General features: G+C 39.9%; 1 protein-coding gene across 4 annotated transcripts in view; it reads left to right on the forward strand.

Annotated features, from left to right (window-relative positions):
• BTBD7 (BTB domain containing 7) overlaps positions 1 to 18,632 on the forward strand; it is a 53,960-nt gene extending 35,328 nt beyond the window's left edge. For 2 of the 4 annotated variants that reach the window (XM_075753653.1, XM_075753654.1), the window contains exons 4-12: positions 898 to 1,106; positions 2,470 to 2,545; positions 4,759 to 4,919; positions 5,200 to 5,343; positions 5,578 to 5,691; positions 7,180 to 7,369; positions 10,673 to 10,851; positions 11,579 to 12,007; positions 13,711 to 18,632. In XM_075753653.1, the coding sequence (XP_075609768.1) occupies positions 898 to 1,106; positions 2,470 to 2,545; positions 4,759 to 4,919; positions 5,200 to 5,343; positions 5,578 to 5,691; positions 7,180 to 7,369; positions 10,673 to 10,851; positions 11,579 to 12,007; positions 13,711 to 14,520 (2,312 nt within the window). In that variant the 3' untranslated portion in view covers positions 14,521 to 18,632. Of the gene's footprint in view, positions 1 to 897; positions 1,107 to 2,469; positions 2,546 to 4,758; positions 4,920 to 5,199; positions 5,344 to 5,577; positions 5,692 to 7,179; positions 7,370 to 10,672; positions 10,852 to 11,578; positions 12,008 to 13,710 lie in introns of those variants that run through there. The other 2 variants (XM_075753655.1, XM_075753656.1) reach the window with 2 other exon arrangements.
• Positions 18,633 to 18,878: the final 246 nt, after the last annotated feature.

Consider the following 18,878-nt stretch of genomic DNA (forward strand, 5'->3'; position numbering starts at 1 on the left):
ACTGTCTACCTTAACTCAGGAACCCCAAGCACCCGTGTTTTCAGCCCTTACACAGTATGTCTCCCCTCATTTCTTACAAACCTATTCCATTTCACTTCAGAAAACTTAAATATTCCCTGTCTCTTCTGAAGAAGACATTTACTCTGTGAAAGTGTAAGTCCCAATGCAGCAGGGGGTACAAAGAAACTGTAGCAGACTCATCAGGAGTCCCAACGCCTGCCTTTTGGATACTTCATGTTCTGCTTCCCCATCGGAGGTGCTCTCTGTCCTGGCACCCTCTGTGCCTTGCTTGGTATGAAGGGCAGGGTGGAAGCCTAGAGCAAGCAACTGCTGCTTCCTGCAGTCTCTGAGTCAGAACAATGATGCTTTGCCACCCTCATCCTTTGTGGAGTAGCTGAGTACCAACAATGTCACAGCTTTTGTTTCTGCTCCTCTGCATGGTCTGTCTTGGGAGGGTCCATGTGCAAAGTGATATGAATGAAAATACCATCTCTGTTATGGTTTATAGGCCTCTATTAATCTGCTGCAAACAATAGTGACTCAAATTCAAATCTGCAACTTTAAAATGTGTTAAACAGTCAGATAATGTATATTAACCAAAGGGAGTTCTAGCAGGGCTGAACTAGTTTTCCAGTTGTTCATCCAGGCATGCCAGCAGATATTTCATGTGCCTTTAAAAATGACTGTATAGTTGAAATCCTAAACCACAATTAAAATTATTATACTTCTAGTCAGAATTTAACCCCATTTGCAACCTTGGTCAGTAGGGCCCTTCTGTTTTTACTGTCACTGGGAGTCATATAACCCTTAATATTACAGATTTAGCCATATGTATTATTCCATCAGGATCAAAGTGCCTCTGTAACATCATCATTGATTTTTGCTTTTGTTTCCTAGGCTGTGAAGATATTATTGCTGAGAGCATCTCACTAGACACCTTAATTGCCATTCTGAAGTGGAGCTCTCAGCCATACGGTTCCAAGTGGGTACATCGTCAAGCGCTACATTTCCTCTGTGAGGAGTTTACCCAGGTCATGACTTCAGATGTCTTCTATGAACTGAGCAAGGACCACCTGCTCACAGCTATTCAGTCTGACTATTTACAGGTAACCTGCAATGCAGAATACAGATGGTCGTGCTTGAAGCGGGATATGTTACACAATTACTAGAAGTCCCTGGGAGTAGTTCATTTTAAATTGTAGGCAAGAGTGGGTTTATATGCACACTAAGCATTCCTTTTATAATATATAAAAAATGAAGTAGTGATTAAGAAAAATGTTTCGTTCTTGGCTTCTAACACAATCCAAACTGTGGTATATGCTGTTGCTTAAAAGCCTAATAATAGTTTAGAAACAGCTGCAAATTATTTTAAACGAAGCATTTCTGAACCTAATATTTGCCTTGCAAGTTTAAGTGTTTTATAAAATTATGTGGTGGTAGTAGTTTTGCTGTAACAGCGTACATCCTAGTTGAGGGCAATGGGAGTTAATAAACTAGTAATCATTCAGAAGGCTTATTTTCTTGGGAGACATAAAAATACCTTTTCTGACAAGTATTGCAGAATTTCTTGGGTTTGGTGACTTTCAGTGATTGTGTGGTTTTAGGGAGAAGAAACCATACTGACTGATAGAAAGCTTGTGGTTTTTTCCTACCATTTCTCTTCAGGGGAGGCATCTTTAAAAGGCTGGTCATCATTATATAGCTTAAAAGATGACTAGATCTTTTTAAAATTGTACCTGTCACAATCTTACCTTTTTTTAAAGTATAAAATGTTAGAGATTATTTAAAGTATTTTTTAAAAAATATTTTGTTTATTTTAAATATTTCAGGAATTACAGTAACAGTACTGTTGATCTTCTATGGCAGTGTGTATTATGACTAAACTTCCTACCCTAATTGTTAAGAAATTACATAGATAAATTTAATTTTTTTGGTACATTATTTCCTTTAAGAATGTTGAGTAGTTTGCACATGTATATAGGTATGAACAAAGCAAAGTTGTTTTGTTTATAATATTACTGAAAATCTTTCTCTGCACCTAGATTGTAATTTAGTTGGTTTGATTGTCTTCATAGCTTTCCAGGCTGTGCAGTTGCTGAATTTGTAATGTTAAACAAGAGATCCAAACACCCAGTGTTAGAACTGCCCCTTTTAATTAACTTTAATCATTCAAATTTAATACCCGTAAGTTTTCATGCTAGACAGAACCTATCCTTCTGTAGAAAACTTTTTTCCTCTTCTTAGGGATTCAATAAGTGACACAAATCTAGAAATCATGGTGGTGATATACCAGTAGCACCACCTTAAAATATTTCGAGGAAGTGGTATAGTGGATCATAAAGTACAAATACTTACACTGCTCTTGGTACAGTTGTGTTTCTTTATATCTGTAGAAAACCTGTGTATGTGAATTTTGTGTGTGTGCGTGACATTAAACTAAGCATATATGGATTGCTGACTTTCTACCAGGCAAGTGAACAAGATATTCTTAAATATCTGATTAAATGGGGAGAACACCAGTTGATGAAGAGAATCGCAGATCGAGGTAAGGATCCTTTAAACCACACAGTACTTACACCAAATAAGCCAAAATGTATGGAAGTTCTGTAACTTAAGGAAATGTAATCTACTTTGTTCATAGTATGGTCAAAACTAAACAAATGCACTTTTAAAGCTTTTGTTCTCTTAAAAAATGAATGTACACATTCTGAGGGAGCTGGGATTCTTTAGCCTCAAGAAGAAAAGGCTTAGGGGTGATCTTGGCAAAGTCTATAACCATCTAATGATAGGAAGGAAAGAAAAGAGCTACGCTCTTCTCTTGGCACCCAAGACAGGATGAGAAGCAATGAAGCATTAACTGAAATGCAGGAAATTCTGTTTCTGGTGTTTAAACAGAAGATGGCCAGACACTTGGAACAGGTTGCCCAGAGTAGTTATGGCATGTCCATCCTTGGAGGTGTTCAAAACCCAGCTGGATGCAGTTGTGGACAACCTGCTCTACCTTGCCTGGGGAGCTGTGGGGAGAGGGCAGTTGTTGTGGCAGTACCAAACTTCTAGAGGTCCTTTCAACCTCTATGACTATCTGATTTTTTTTTTTAAGTCTGGTTGATTTCCTCTTGTCTCAGAATTATTTTTCTTGTAACTAATTCATCAAAGAAAAAAACCCAAAACCCTGCAGCATGTTTTACTTTTCTGTGATCATGCAGGCTTTTCACAGTAGTCTTATTCTTAGTTTACTGTGTCAACCTTTCACTTCTGAGTATGTTTCTCCCACAGAAATCTGTGGTAGTGAGTAACAAGCTATCAAATGGCATCAGTGTTTTTCCTAAATTAGATGTAGATGTATTTCTGTTAGCTCAGATGCATATTATTGCTACAGTGGTAACTTCAAGGGCAATCTCACATGTGTTAGAGGTAGGAAGTAGGTTAAATATATATTTCCCAAATAACAAATGCAAGTAGCTTGTAGTTCATCCCCACCATGAAGTGTCAATCAGATAGTGCAAAGAGGAACAGAAAAGGAAGAACTTGCCTGTGTGAAAACAGCAGCGCTGGTGTGGCTACTGTCTTTAGAGGGCTGGCCATGTTTTTGAAATGGACTTGCAATACAGCTGCTTTGTCATGGACATGTATGAAATGCAACAAAAAGTCAGTTAAAATAAGTGTTTTTAGTGACCTGAGTAAGTATTAACCTTCTGTTCTCAAAACAAGATTTTTCTAAGTGTTTGTCTTAAGGCACATTGGCATGGAGCCAGTTAAACTGTAACAGACCTAGACTGGGAAGAAACTGCTCATTTGGAGTAATTGCGCAGCTTCCTGGTTTGTGGTGTTCATTAAGTAAACAGCTCACTTTTGTTTCCTGGGATCGTCAGATAACATGATAAGCAAAAGCGGAAGTAAGAGCTACACCAAGTTCTATCATGTTAGGGCCAAACTTAGTCTAGTAACTTGGTCTAAATTCCCCAGTGATGCTCCTGGTTTTGCAGCTCTGCATATGTGGCGGTGTCAATCAAATACCAGAGAGCATTAGAAATTGTAATGGGCTGTGATCAAAACTTGAGCTGCCTGTACTGACAGGAGGATGGTTTGTTTAACAAGTTTCCTCAAAGAGTGGAGGTAGTCAAATTCAGGTTAGGCACAACACCTAAAATACTAGTGAAGATATTTAACTGGGGAGGGAGAATAACCTGTGTCATACATTGTCATCTTGCAATATCTAGGAGCATACCTATTTGTGCGTATCCTGTGACCAAGGGAGCAGTTTGGGCTTGACACAGTTGTTACTAAGGTGGGTTACACAAGGAAGCTAGAATAATTTATCCCAGTGGACTCTTCAGACATTAATTTGTAGAGAATCAGTCTCTGAAAACTGCTGGGGAAAGGGAGAGGAGCTGCAGGACAGAATCATCGGGGGAATTGCTGGCAGGGAGGTACAAATGTTTTTGTAGCATAGCTCTTGGTAGAGCTTTTTAAAAGTTTGCCTCAAACACTATTTCTGTATTTTTTCCATGGCTTATGCTTTGAAACTGACAGCTGTGTAAATGACCCATGCTCATATAAACTGAACCTGTCTCTATGGATGCTTCATATCAGACTTTAAGGCATGAAGTAATTTCTGTGGAACAATGCTGATAAGCACTGTCGATTTAAAATTAGAATTTTCTTTCCTTTTCTATAACTTCCTGTAAGCTCTGTAACTCCTGCTTTCCTATTTAAACTTTTTGATGTAAACTTAGTATTTCTTGTTCCTTCCCATAGAGCCTAATTTACTCAGTGGTACTGCTCACAGTGTGAACAAAAGAGGTGTGAAGAGGAGAGATCTTGACATTGAGGAGCTGAGAGAGATCCTGTCTCCACTTTTACCTTTTGTCCGCATTGAGCACATCTTACCCATGAATAGTGAAGTACTGAGTGATGCAGTAAGTTGGTAGTCTCATACAAATACTATCTGTAGGTTCTTTGTGCTTCAGATTCTACAATGTTCAGGGTGGAGTGGGTTTCTTTAAGGATTAGTTCTTAAAATGTTATCACTCAGAGTAATACATGTATAACTTTCTGGTTAAATTTTCTGTTCTCTATTAGAAGGCTAAAGAAAAATCAGTGGCATAAGGATTCAGTGTAAGAAATTAATTTTTTCAAGTTTTTCTGATGTTTATATTTAAAAAAAAAAAAAAACATAAAACCTTTTGCTTCCTAAAGATGAAGAGAGGCCTGATTAGTACTCCTCCTTCAGACATGCTACCAACATCGGAAGGTGGAAAGTCAAATGCCTGGCTGCGGCAAAAAAATGCTGGAATATATGTGCGGCCAAGACTGTTCTCGCCGTATGTGGAGGAGGCTAAGGTAAGAATCATTTAATAATGCTTGACTATTGTTAAATTGGAGTCATCGGGGGTTCTGTAAGCAGGGAAAGATTTTGGTATGTTTTGTCTCTCTTTGCATGTACGGGCCTAAAATACTAACATTTTCAATTTAACAAGACTTACAAGATTGATCATCAGGCTCAAGTCTCTAGAGCTGGTCAGAAAAATTTCAACAAAATTTTTTTTTGTCGAAATTGAAATGTTTGCGAGACAGATCTTGATGAAATTCCACCGGAAACAAAGCAGCGTTCTGAGGGAAACCTCCCTGGTTTCCAGCCAGTTTGCCGGCCCAGCTCCTCGGCAGTCCTCCTGGCAGGCGGATGGCAAGGTGAGAGCCTGAGAGTCCCAGTTTGCAGCTAGTCAGCAACTTTGGTGCCAAGTCTTTCAGGCTCCCCAGCTCCCACTAGAGCTGGGTGGAGAACTACTATTCCACTCGGCAGAGGACTCTGTTTCATCTTCTTGTTTGAATCAGAACATATCCAAAATTATTTTGATCCTCCGCAAAATGGAATAAATATCTTGTGTCCAATTTGACTGAAGTCCTTTGTGTCCTGCTCAAGCAGTAGCTTCCCTATTTAATATCTTGCATGAGGACTGTCAGACTGAAGATCCTGTAGCATCTTTGGTGATGTTTGGCTGGTGGAGATGGCTCTGTGTGGGGCAGAAACATGCCATGTTCTGTTTGACAGAATGGGACCTTGTAGGTTGCTAACTAATACCACCACTTAAGGCAGCTCTGACTTAAGAGCTCATGAGTCCCAGCAGTGCAAAACAAGAGGATTAGGTGAAGCTATGCACATCCACATCACCTACAAACTCTAACTGCCGCTCTGGTGAATTCAGAGCTTTTGCCCTGTGCCTAATAAAGAAAATTTTCTGTGGGTGTGAGTTGTTGTTGGCTCCCCTTTTTGAGGGGAAGGGAGACATAAAACTGCTTTGCATTTTGGGCACAAAGGCTAGAGAGCACCAGGTGTCACTAAAGCAGTAAAGGAAGACTAGACAGTTAAAATCTTATCTTTGTATTTTGGATTGTTAAAACTAACAAAAATGTTTTAAAGAACATGTGATTAAAAACTTTGACTCTCTAAGTTTTCAGGTATACAGTATGGGAGTGCTTTAGTATAATCTTAAAGTAAAAAGTGCATTCTAAATTTTTTTCCCCTATCAGGAATCCAACTTGTTTCTTAGTTTCATATTATGCTGTTAATATTTTTAAAGGCATCATTAGCTGTTTAACCTTAAAGGGAGGACTCATACTTCTTATCTGGTAACTATACTCCTATTCATAGTTTAATTATTGTGAAATGCAAAAATTGTGGATCAGTGATTTCTTATTTTTTTTACTCTTCTGTTAGACTCCCATTTTTGGAAATAAATCTATTTAACATTAAATGAGAATCGTAAAAGGCTATGCATAAATCCCTTTCTAGTCTTTAAGACATCTGAGGGAAACATATTTCATTTTCAGACTGGTGCCTTCTAATCAATGGCACAGAGCTGAGATCTATAGGCAGTAATTGTCCAAGTCCAGAAGGTCTGGCCTCAAGAAGGTTACTTCTAATCTGATAGGTACAAAATAAAAAGCAACCTTCCCAAACTTTATTCACCTGCCTGCTCTTAGCTCTAAAACTCAGCTCTGATCATGACTGGAAAATGGAATAGAAAATGCTGTGGAAAAGCCAAATACTGCTTGGGACCTGGAAAAGCTATGGTTCAGACATTGCTAGACTTGTGGCCTCAGGACTGCATTTGCAGCAGGTCACAGCGGGTATGTGTGTTCAGTGCCTTCACGAGGGCTCTGTGGCTGTCGTTGCAGTCAGTACTGGATGAGATGATGGTGGAACAAACCGATCTTGTTCGTTTGCGGATGGTCCGAATGTCCAATGTGCCCGACACCCTTTACATGGTAAACAACGCAGTCCCACAGTGCTGTCATATGATTACCCACCAGCAAGTTAGCACTAACCAGTCCAGTCCTCCTTCAGTCATAGCCAATGAGATCCCAGGTAAGGTTGTTAGATCACTCACCATGCCGATTGCTGTTGTGGGAGTGGATGGGGGCTTGGGACTGGGGAGAATGAGTGTGAATTATTCAATATTATGATTTCCTTGGGGAGTAATACCACACCATTTGGACTTCTTCCCACCCAGCGGTAGTCCCTTTTGCTTTGGTCTACTCTGAAGACATTAACTATTTTTGGATTGGCATAGTAAATAGTAAGCTACTAGAGGGGTAGTATTTTAACCTGCCTCAGCTGAGCAATTTGAAAAACTGTGGACTGGTTAAACTCACTGTAGAATACTTGCTGGAGCCTGGCTCTCTGTTCTAGAGTTGTTTTCAGTTTTCTACAACCAACCATCCAAGATCAGTAAGAACCAGAAGGCTGGAAAATGGCCAAATACTTCTTTTAAAAACAAAAAGCAGGGGAGCATAATTTGTAGGGGCAGTCAGCTTAACTCAGTTTGCCAGAAAAATATGGGAAGTAGGCACTCAAAACACACTTTTTCCAGTTTACCAAATCCACTTTGGCTTTAAAGTCAAACCAACTTCAATCCTTACGTGGCAGAGTAAGTTTTTTCTAAGTGGAAGTAGATACAGCCTCTCTTGACCTCAGGATACTTGGTGTGACATTCCCCATAGGCATGTCAGGGAAATATAGTTATAAAGCTGCTGTAATATATTTTGTCACTTATGGATTTGACCTTCTGGTATACTGGAAGAACGTATCTGGTGGGATTCCCAAAGCATCTGGCTCTTCCCACCTTTCCCCCAACCCATTAATACTCAGTGTGCAGAGAGAATATACTGACAAAACTTGCAGCTGATGACAAGTTGGGTAAGTCAGTGGATGTTTTGGAGGGTGGGACTAGATTGCTAAATGACCAAGATTAAGATTAAATTCAGTGAAGAAGGCGGGAAACACTGTGCTTATGTAGGTGTAGCCAGCTGTGTGCGTACAGGATAGCTGAGGGAAGCTCTGTGGAGAAAATCCTGGAAGTCAACATTGTACAATTCCGTAAAGAGCAGACATCGTGCTAAAATACAGACATTCCATAAGACATATGAAGTAATTTGGTCTTGGATAGAGCATTCTGTTTTAGTCCTTTAAATGGCCATACTGGGTCAGGTCAAGGATTTGTCTGTCCAGCCTAGGATCCTTATTCTGGCAGTCACCAGGAGTGAGTGCATAAGGACAGTGTAGCAGAAAAAGCATGTTAAGAGAATTCCCTGTAAAATGCTGTGCACTCTTCAACCATTTGCAGCTCAAATGTCTTACGGTGGATGGTGTTTCCGTGTAGTTAGTAATTTTAAATGTGCTCTTAATCCATGAGCTTATGTGGTCTTTCGTTAAACTTGCATAAACTTTTGGTATCCATTTTTAGATCGAAGTATCACATTTCAGTAGATATGGATCAGTTTGGGAGTCTAGAAAAGCAATGAAGATGACATGCCACCAAGAAAATAGTCATGTTCCTCCCTCCACCTGCTTCCCATTCTCTGCTTTATAAGCTCTTTATGCATCAGTTTATGTCTCCTTTCAGTCAACTATGTTGAGAGGAAGTAGATAAACTATTCTTATAGGATAAAAATAATGGGTTTAAATTGCTGCAAGAGAATTTAAGTTGAGGTGTTAGAAGATTTGAAACACTGTTTAGATTTACACTGCAGTAAGTTTTCTAGGAAGGTTGGTCTATTTTTTTTCTTGTGATTAAGACAGACATGATAAAGCCTAAAAAGAGCTTTTGAAAACTTCTGTAATTTGATAAAAGTACTAATTGTTTGTTTAGAAACTTACAGCTGTGGCATCTGAGCAGTACATTACAGTACTCAGACTTTCACCCTTCCCCCCCCCCCTCCGAAAAGCATAAATATACTCACCATGAATTGAATGTGAAGTATTTCATCATAAGATGTGACTTTGATAACACTTTGCTTGATCTTAGTTTCCAGAGAAGTTGAGAAAGGAAATAGGTTCTCAAAGGTCTCCAATGTTTTGCAAAGGTTGTCACGTTCTGAAAAAATCTGGCTCTGTTGCCAAACATGAGACATCTTGACCATTCTGAAACTCCACTACGTCTTGATTCCGTGCAATTTAATACGTAGGAATTATTGGCAGCCCTTGGATTTGAGCATGGATATGAGCTCAGAGCCTGGCTAGTACTTGGAGCACAGGCATTGTCCTGGTAACTGCCTGCTTTGCTTAGTTGTGTAATTAAGCAAAAGAATTGATTGTTTTGCCAATGCCTTGTGCTAGGAAGGGTAGATGGAGCCCAATTAATTTGAGGAGATTCAGGCATGTGGCAAACCTATAACTTGTACAGGAATCCATCCCAAAGCACTATAGAGCATAGGAACTGCACTACTTATGCTTACCTTTCATGTGCCTGTGTAAACTTTGTGAAATTGGGACCAGTTGTAGTTGAGTGGTGTTGGGTTTTCTCCTTCTCTGTAATATAAATGTCTTTTCACACTGTTCTTGCTGTCTGATCCATTTAATTTTTATGAGCTTTCATTATGGACATCTGGTCATGGTAATATGACGCTTGCAAAGCTGGTAAAGGATCAGATATCAGAACTTACATATTCAGAGATCTGGATTTGTTTTCTGTTGCGATATGTACATTTTCCTGAGAACAGAAAGACCACAGAGAAATATTCCTCATCAAACGGCAGCAAGAAGTGGCATGAGAGAGTTTTGCAACAGGATAAATACCCCAAATTATACATGATTCTCTTTTGGAAGAGTTTTTAAAAATTATTTCAATATGGCTGCATAAAACAACATAATTTTAACAGGTTTATGTTGGCTTACAGTTCGTGTAATTTTTTTAGAATGCTCTTTCTGTAGTTACATACTGGAATTATGGTCTTGTGATTATAGAATCCTACTAGAAGTATGAAGTGTATGCCAAAAAAATCAATGAATTCTTGGCCTGTAGAATTCATGAGGGAACATTCAGTAGTTATTTAAGATACCCTGCCCCCACCTCAAATCAAAATTCCTGCAACATGAGGGGTTTAACAGAAGGCTGTATTTGTGGCTCACTCTAGCAGAAGCTGGAAAAATGGTGTCTTTACCACTTGTATTTGTGTGTTATCCCATGTGCTGTAATGATGCTTCAAGGAACGTGTCTAAGTCGAACTGTTCTTGGCAGAATGCTTTTTTAAAAAAAAAGCCAACTCAGCCTGTCATTAGATTTTTTTTTCCCTTCAGAATTAAATCTAACCATTGCAATCAAACTTATTATCTCACAGTTCAAAAAGTAATCTCTATTATCCCATTTTCATTCTCTTATTATCCCTGCAGTTCCCAATCTCCTCATTGTAAAAGAGATGATCAAACGGCTGCAGGAGCTGCGCCATACGGAGCAGGTACAAAGAGCGTATGCTCTCAATTGTGGAGAAGGTGCCACAGTCAGTTATGAGATTCAGATACGTGTGCTCCGGGAATTTGGACTTTCTGATGCTGCTGCTGAACTTTTGCAGGTATGAAAGATTGCTGTATACAACCACAAATGGTTTGATTCTGTTCTGTTTATGAATTGACTTGAATGCATAATCTGCAATACGAGAACTGCTTTGTGTGTCCACACGCAGGTGCAAAAATCCTCTGAAATGCTTGGATAACTTCAGAACTGTAGAAGTGCAAATTACAGTGAGACTGTTGTATTTGATGTATGTGATTTTATAAATGTGTTAAGTGCAAAGTATAAATATTTTTCTCAAGAGCGGTTGCAATTCAGGGCGCTTTTATTGCCACAGATTTTTAGGTACAAAAAAAATCTGCTGAAGAGGCAGTTGATGAGAATAGTCAAACTATAACTAGAAATCTAGATTATGATGTATTTGTGAATAGGAGAGGAGAAAGTCTGAATTAATACAGTAGATCTGTATAGTACGTATCAGGACTGTGAAGTTGGAAATCCTGCTTCTGTTTGTATGCTGCTGTTAAAGCAAATGCAATTGTTGGTCATGTTATTCACACAGTGAATCTGATACTGCTTCTCTTGTTTTTTGGGTTGTTTTGTTTGTTTTAAAAAAAAATCTTTATTCCGTGGTAGCTGTAATTGCCTTGAGTGTTGCTGAGGTTTTAGGTGGCACAACTAGTCTACTGCAGTACTAGCAGACTTCTAGTTCCAATGCATGTTAGTTTAGGAGATCTTTCTAGATTGTTTCCTACTTTTTGTTACATGCTGGGTTTTTTCCTTCACAGAATCCTCACAAATTCTTTCCTGATGAGCGGTTTGGGGACGAAAGCCCACTCCTGACAATGAGACAGTCTGGACGGTGTCGCGTTAACAGTACTCCCACTGCAGAAACCATGTTTACAGAACTGGACTCTTTTGTGGCCTTCCATCCACCATTGCCCCCTCCTCCACCTCCATATCACCCACCAGCAACTCCTATTCATAACCAGTTCAAAGTGGGCTGGAAACAAAGGGTGCCAAGTCAACATCCCTCCCGTTCCTTTTCTTACCCGTGTAATCACTCACTATTCCACTCCCGAACAGCTCCCAAAGCTGCACCGCCCATCTACTTGCCCAGTGTTAAAGCAGCACCTCCTGATTGCACTAACACTACAGGTCTGGGAAGACAAACAGTGGCTGCAGCAGCGGCAGTGATGGCAGCCGAGAAGCAAGTAGTAAGTATTATGATTTCTCTTCTTCTCCCTATCTCTGGCCACTCAAAGAGGAGCTGGGGTATGAAGTAGCTTGGCTTTCTTAAATAAAAGAGCATCTTGGTTAGGAGAAAAACTTTCTACCAAACTGTTGGCCAGCATTTTGCATCCCAAAGGCATGTCCTGATCCTTGGAAGAATGAAGGGACAGGAGCATTTTGGAGGGGCAGGTGGAACTCGTGAATCTTCTGAAATAATACACTTTGCTCTACATGAAAACAAAGCATAGGTCAACTTCAGTAGTGGACTGCATGCTATAATTCACAGGAAGAAATAGTGATATTTTGGCTATTGACAGGTTAAGTAGCCCTGAAGTAAACAGATGTGTATAAAGGGAACCTTTGGAGAATGTGAAGGCCTTAAGCTCTGAAAAAAACTTTAAAATGAGTAGGCAAGCAGAAATTGCTAATTGCAAATACAAAAGGATTTGTTACAGCATTTAAAGACAATCGTTATAGTTGCTGAACTACGTACAATATAATGCAATTAAAACCATGATCTATAACATACTGGACAAAGACATAGCTTTGTGAAGTAAATGAAATGCTAAATAAAGAATTTGGTAACTTATTTCCACAGTGTAAAAACTGTTTCAGTGTACAGTTGTGTCATACTGAAAACCTGCTCTTTAGATGCAGATTTGATCTGGAGTTCTGAATGGAAACATGGGGTTTTAATATCTTTCTTTCCTTTAGCTATTGTCCTAAATCTATTGCACTCCTTATATTTTAGGTTAAAATATTTAACTTCAAATCAGAATTGTTTGCCATTGCTTGTTCAAGGGTGGGTTTTGTAGCATGTCTCTCTTGATCAATACTGCCTTCACTAAGGAAACCATCTAGTGATCTTTTTCACATTAGAAATGTTTCTGGTACAGTGTTTCTACTAAAAAAAAATAATGCAAGGAGAAGCATAGACCTAATGTGGGCAATATTTTTGTTCCGTATTCTTTCTGGTAATCAGTTACCAGTAATCAGTGATTACTAAAATTGCTTTTATTAGAAATGATAAATAAAAGTTGAAATTTTAACCCTTCTGTCTGGAAGACTGTGTAATATGCTTGTCTCATTCCAGGACTGCTTATAGGCATAGGCGAGAAGAATGCCATGCAACAGCTTCTGTGTGCTTTTTGGGTCTAGTCAGCCCTGTGACAGATGTTCTCCCCCAAGCCCTGAAGCTGTTGTGCTTACACACACTTGTGCCTGCAGTTGACTTTAAAACATGAAATGCAAGCAGAAGGGTTGCATCTGTAGTGATGAAATACATGTCTTGTGGCTTCCCTGCGCTAGAACTCTGTGCTGTAACAAACTGTTTGTCAAGTTCTGCACTCAGTACCTTGTCTAGTTTGATTGTAGCAAGTGGCTTAAAGCGGGCTTACCTTTTGAGAGGTTAATGGTACATTGCCATTTTCTGCATGTTCAAGACAAGATGTGTTTAAGAAGGAATTATTATTGTGGCACGACAGCTTCATGAAGGAGAGAAGTTGTCTCAAGCTAGCAGGAAGGAGAAGGTTGGAGGATACATGTGTTCCTTAAACAGTGTAGGAACCTTGCAGGCTGAGGTTGATCTAGGCACAGGTGGATTAGGGAAATGCCAGTTTGAATTACAGATACAGTTTGTGTTTAGCTTTTGCTTTGTTTCCATGGACCAATTTCTTTTCTTTTCCAGTGTACTCAGCCTTTGCTAAATGAACTGATGCCAGATATCGCAATGGGTGTGTCAGCAATGTCTTTAAAAGACAGAAGACTGCCAGAGCTCACGGTTGACACAGAATTAAGCCAGACGGAGGTAGGGCCTGGTCCGCCCCAGCACATTTCATGTATTCAGAACAGACATGTGCCCACTTCTCGAAAGAAACATGCAATAGAGCAAAAAATAGATGCTCGAGAAAATCAGCAGGAATATCCCGACTTCTACGACTTTTCTAATGCTGCATGCAGACCCTCTACTCCAGCACCCAACAGGCACAGTCCTTCGCCTTCACAAGGCATATATTTTGGCCCAGATTTGTACAGCCACAATAAGGCATCACCAAGTGGCTTAAAGGCAGCCTACCTACCTTCCCAGATATCTCCTAAAAAGCAAGAGGACTCTAGGAGGGAATACCTGCTCTCCCAAGATGGGCATCAACACAGACAAAAGAATGAGCCAGTACACCTCGATGTCTTAGAGCAACCTCCCCAGCGACTGGACTTGGCGTTGGCTACCCAGGAAAATGCTGGTAATGGCCCAGTTCACATCAGGGGAAGAACAAAAATGGAAACCGATTTAACCTATGGGCTAACCTCCAACAGACCTTCCCTCTCTGCGTACGCCTCTGAAATGCAAGAAGAGAGACCCAGTCGGAGACTGGCAGATGATGAGCCATTGGAACATGGAGCACAGAGAAATGCAGATTTGGAAAGGGAGGATGCAGTAAGCAGAGGAAGGAGGTCTCCAAACAAACCAGACTTCCTGTATAAAAAATCTGCCCTGTGAAAGCAACCTCCACTATTTCTCTGTGCCTAAGAGTTGTAAACGTCCTATTCTTTGCAACTTTTGGCCTGACTTCTGTCAGACAATTTGTTCATGCCAGCAGACAAATTCAGCTTCGCTTACTTCTTTTGTACATACACTGCTTTATTAGAGACAGCATGTTATCAGTTTGGTTTTAATGCTGCTTCTGGTTTTATTTTGTGGGAATTTTTTTTGGAGCAAATTTAATTAAGCCTTTTGAAAAAAAACAAAAGCTGGTACCTTTTTTCTACAACCTGGTAGCTTTTTGCACCTGTACATCTATTTTAGTGTATTAGTTTTGTACTAATATGTTAAACTTTATTGTCACATTTAAAGGACTGTATTTTCATACTTTTGCATTTTCCCTTTCACCTGCCAATTCCCTATGTGCATTGGGTTGCACATTATGAAATGTATTTTCTTATGAGATAGTAACAATGCATTTATTTTTTAACTATAGGAATTCCAAAGAACAGCACATCAAAATACTACATTTTTAGTTAGATTTGTTTGTTTGTTTAGATCTGAAATCTTCCTGATTTTTATGAGTATGGCAAGAATCCAGTCTAATGTTTTATTGGAAAAGTTCCGGCAGCTGGTCTTATATAGCAAGCCCTCTGTCAAGAATTATGTTGGGGTTTTTAAGAGTCCGGGGGATATTTAGGAGTCCAGATTCCAGTGAAATTCACTGGGATCTGACAATATGATTCTATTTGCTTTCTGGTTCAGTTGTGACCATGGAGATGGTCCATGATCACCCAGAAGCACTTACGAGACAGACTAGAATCATTCATTTGCCCATGCAGAAATAAATCTAGAAATACTGTAAAAATGATAGTAATAACTTGTTCTTCCAGCTACCCGTACGTGGGGTAAGTGAAGACCGGAGCTGAGGATTTGTGCTAAATCCTGGAGTGTCAGGAAGATAAGGCATAGTGTCTTTGCTGTTGCCTGAAGGGTGACCTGCCACTTGAGAGGGTTTCCTCTCCAACAGAGGTGCTGAGGTGACTGCTCATTGCCTTGCTTTCTCCTGCCTATGATTAAAAAAGGGCTTCACTCTTAGTGATGTCATTCAGTGTTCTTTACCTGATCTGAAGTGTTGCTGACTTCATAATTGCAACTGTTCTGTGAACAAAATCAAAGTGAAGAGTAATTGCTCTAGCGCCATGAAGTGTGCGAAGCTTTAGCACTCTGACATTACACTTCCATTTCCTGACTTTGCTTTTTTTAAAGCACAGAAATGAGATTCATCTATTGATGTGATCTGAAGAGAGGGAGTGATAGTCATCTGGGCTGGCTCCCTGCGGCTGGGCTGGGCTGGGGGTAAGCGTTACACCTGGTGTAACAGTTACAGTTAGTAAGTGCATCCTTAATACTTACCATGCAGTTTTACCACAGATTCATTGCATTTAGGATAGGGATCTGATGCCACTGCGGTGCAGGGATTGCTGGTAAAGGCCTCTTTGGGTTTTTAAATGCAGTTTGTATAACAAAGAATTTTTCTGTAGTGGAAAACTTCAATTGTAAGTGTGACCTAAGGATTACTTTAAGGTTGGGTCGAGTTGTTTCCTGCAGTTCTAAATGCTTAATACTATTTAAACAGAAATCTTGCTGCAACTCTACTTTTAGTTTTAATTGGTGGCAGATTCTTACCTGTTTTCCTCAAAGTATATGAGGCTTGGTAACAACACCGCGATGTTGTTAAAATATATGGAATACTGTACTTCCAAACTACCACATAGCTTCTAGATAAATGAAGATATGGGTGTTCAAACCAGTGTCTCCTGCATGCACATGTGTGGGTCTCCTGCTTCTGTGAAAGCTCTGCAGACACTCCTTTCAAGGTCCTGACATGGAAGGTGTGGTGTAGGATTGGAAGAGGAACTTCGTGAAACTGTGCAGGTGATCTCTCATGAGAGAGGGGAGATGGTTTGGGATTTTTTTCCCCTCTGTCAGCCTTTTTAATCTGTTTATTTTGACCACAGTCAAGACATGTGGTGGTCCTGGCCAATAGGTAGTATTTCTGCGGGACTGCAGTGTAGAACACTGAAGTGCAAGGTGGTGTCAGAACACTTAAGTTGTCAGTTGGGGGACAGTGCTGCTGTGGGTTAGGGACTGAGGTTTGCTGGGTTTCTGCTGAAGATTTGAGCACAGTGCTGCCTGGCTGCGTAGTTCTAAGCGGACACTTGGGTCTCATGCTCGCCAGCACTAGGAGCATTAACTTCCATCACACACAAAACCCTGAAACTCACTGCGTTTGCATCATGTGTGTCGGTAGCTTAATTACTAAAGTCATAACTGTCCTTGGAAGACTTACTATTCTGAATAACTTATTTTTACCTGAAATTGATAGATGTACTTTGAAAAAGCTATTTTAATTACCACAGTTTGTGGCACTGTGTGCCTGGACAGAGATGGGGCTGAAATCTACAAATGTAGCTTTTAAGCTTGAAATTTGTGGGGACGTGGCTGATGAGGACTGAGAAGTTTTGCGGTTATGGCTTGAGGGAAATCATTCCAAAGCCAAAGCATTTCATAAGCTGGTGAGAATGAGAAATGCTGGGGGTAGAATGGGATGTGTCTGGATTTCAGAATACAAAATTGCTTCTGCAGTCTCAGAAGCTGAACAGTATTAAAAAAGAGAATAAAGTGTTTAAAAGTAGGTGCAAAATAAGACAAATCCTTCTGAGGCCACAAAGACAATCAGGCCACGTAGACAATCTGCATTTTCATTGGTATATTTTGACTTGGGAAGAAGACAGCAGCTAAGGGCAGCTGATATGAAGTGGGAAAGAAGGATTTGTCAAATTTCTACTCCAGCGTAGAATTTCCTGCTTAGCTGGATGTGTGGAGGGAGGGGAAGGAGACCATCTTTATTCTTCACGGAAGCATTATTCAGAAGCTAGTGTTCATACTGCATCTCACTCGCAGAACACATGTACCTGTGCTACCTGCTGCTGCTTCTTGTTCTCTGTCTACTGAAACTTTGGTGCAGAAGCTCCTTGTTTACATGAAGCACTTTCTGATTAGGCTGGAAATTAACATCTTGTCCTCCTTTAAATTTGATGGAGATAACAGATTACTGACTGTATCTTGCTTGAGGGTAGAAGAGGTATGAACATTTAAGTTTTCTTGGATGAGGAAGACTCATGCTCATCATCCTATTCAAGGAGAGAGCTCAAGACTTCAATTTAGTGAGCAACATGCAAAAACTTCTTATTCCCCTTTCCCTGACCCCCTCCTCTTTTCCTTAATATATGGATGAATAACTTAATTCCTGAAACAAATTCTTCCTTCGAAATGTTTTGTTGTTCCATGGAGTTACTGTAGTTGTGTGTTAACTGCTGTGTTGATTGGCAGTTTCTTGTTGTATTTTTTCCTGTTCTTGAGGAGTTTCATTTCTGAAATTAAGGCTGTGGCCACCTGTACTTGTAAGCCTTGTTTTTTGGTCCTGGAATGTCCCAAGTGTTTGTCTGATGGGTTTCTTGGGTTTGGGTTCAGTGGGGGTTTTTTGAGGTTTTTTGGTTTTTTTTTTTTGAAAGAATCCTCATGCTGTTTGAGGCACTGTTTGTTCTTCTAATAATGATATGCTTCTGCGGTGGAGGTGGTGCTGAGCTCTGCCAGATGCAGGGAGCAGCTGAGAGATCTAGTTGTAAAACCGTATTTGGGGTTTCTGTACTGCCAGGAGGTAGCCCTGCCTTCGGCACCATTACAGTTTTGTTTCTTGTCCGTGTGTTACTGGTATAAAGTCAAGTGCCTTCAATGCTAAAGGCTCAGAAAACTTTCTTAAACTGACTTCGTGTCCTATGCAAGTGTTTTTTCTACAACCTGCATAACCAGTACTTTGTAAAACTTGTTTACGCTTCAATTGTACATAGTGTTTTTTAAAAAAATAGTATTTTTATTTAGGTACCTCCAAACTTGAATTCTAGTCTTGTGTGATGCATTGTAAAACAATACATTTCTCTTTTGAGTACCATTACAGTTGTAAAAAGGTTTTCACTGGTTCTATTTTTCTACTGTTGCTGAGAAGCATGTAACACTGACTTTATCCTACGTATAGTTGGCATTTCAAATAAATGGCTTGTATAGAACGTGCTTGTGCGACTTCTTCTGTTGGACCATTACCAGCAGGCTGCCCCCATGGGCTGTGCCATTCTTACTCCAAACTTCACCTACCTGACGGCCAGGGAAAGCAGTGGTTTAATACAAACCCTAAGGTGCTCTCTAACAGTAAAGACGCTTAAAACTGGCAAGGCTTTTTTTCTTCTGGGGGAAAAAGTGCACAATAATGCTTTGCACATGGAGGCTGTGATGCAAACTGGTATAAAAAAAGAATT

This window comes from Balearica regulorum, chromosome 5 (genome assembly GCF_011004875.1).
Source record: "Balearica regulorum gibbericeps isolate bBalReg1 chromosome 5, bBalReg1.pri, whole genome shotgun sequence".
NCBI lineage: Eukaryota > Metazoa > Chordata > Aves > Gruiformes > Gruidae > Balearica > Balearica regulorum.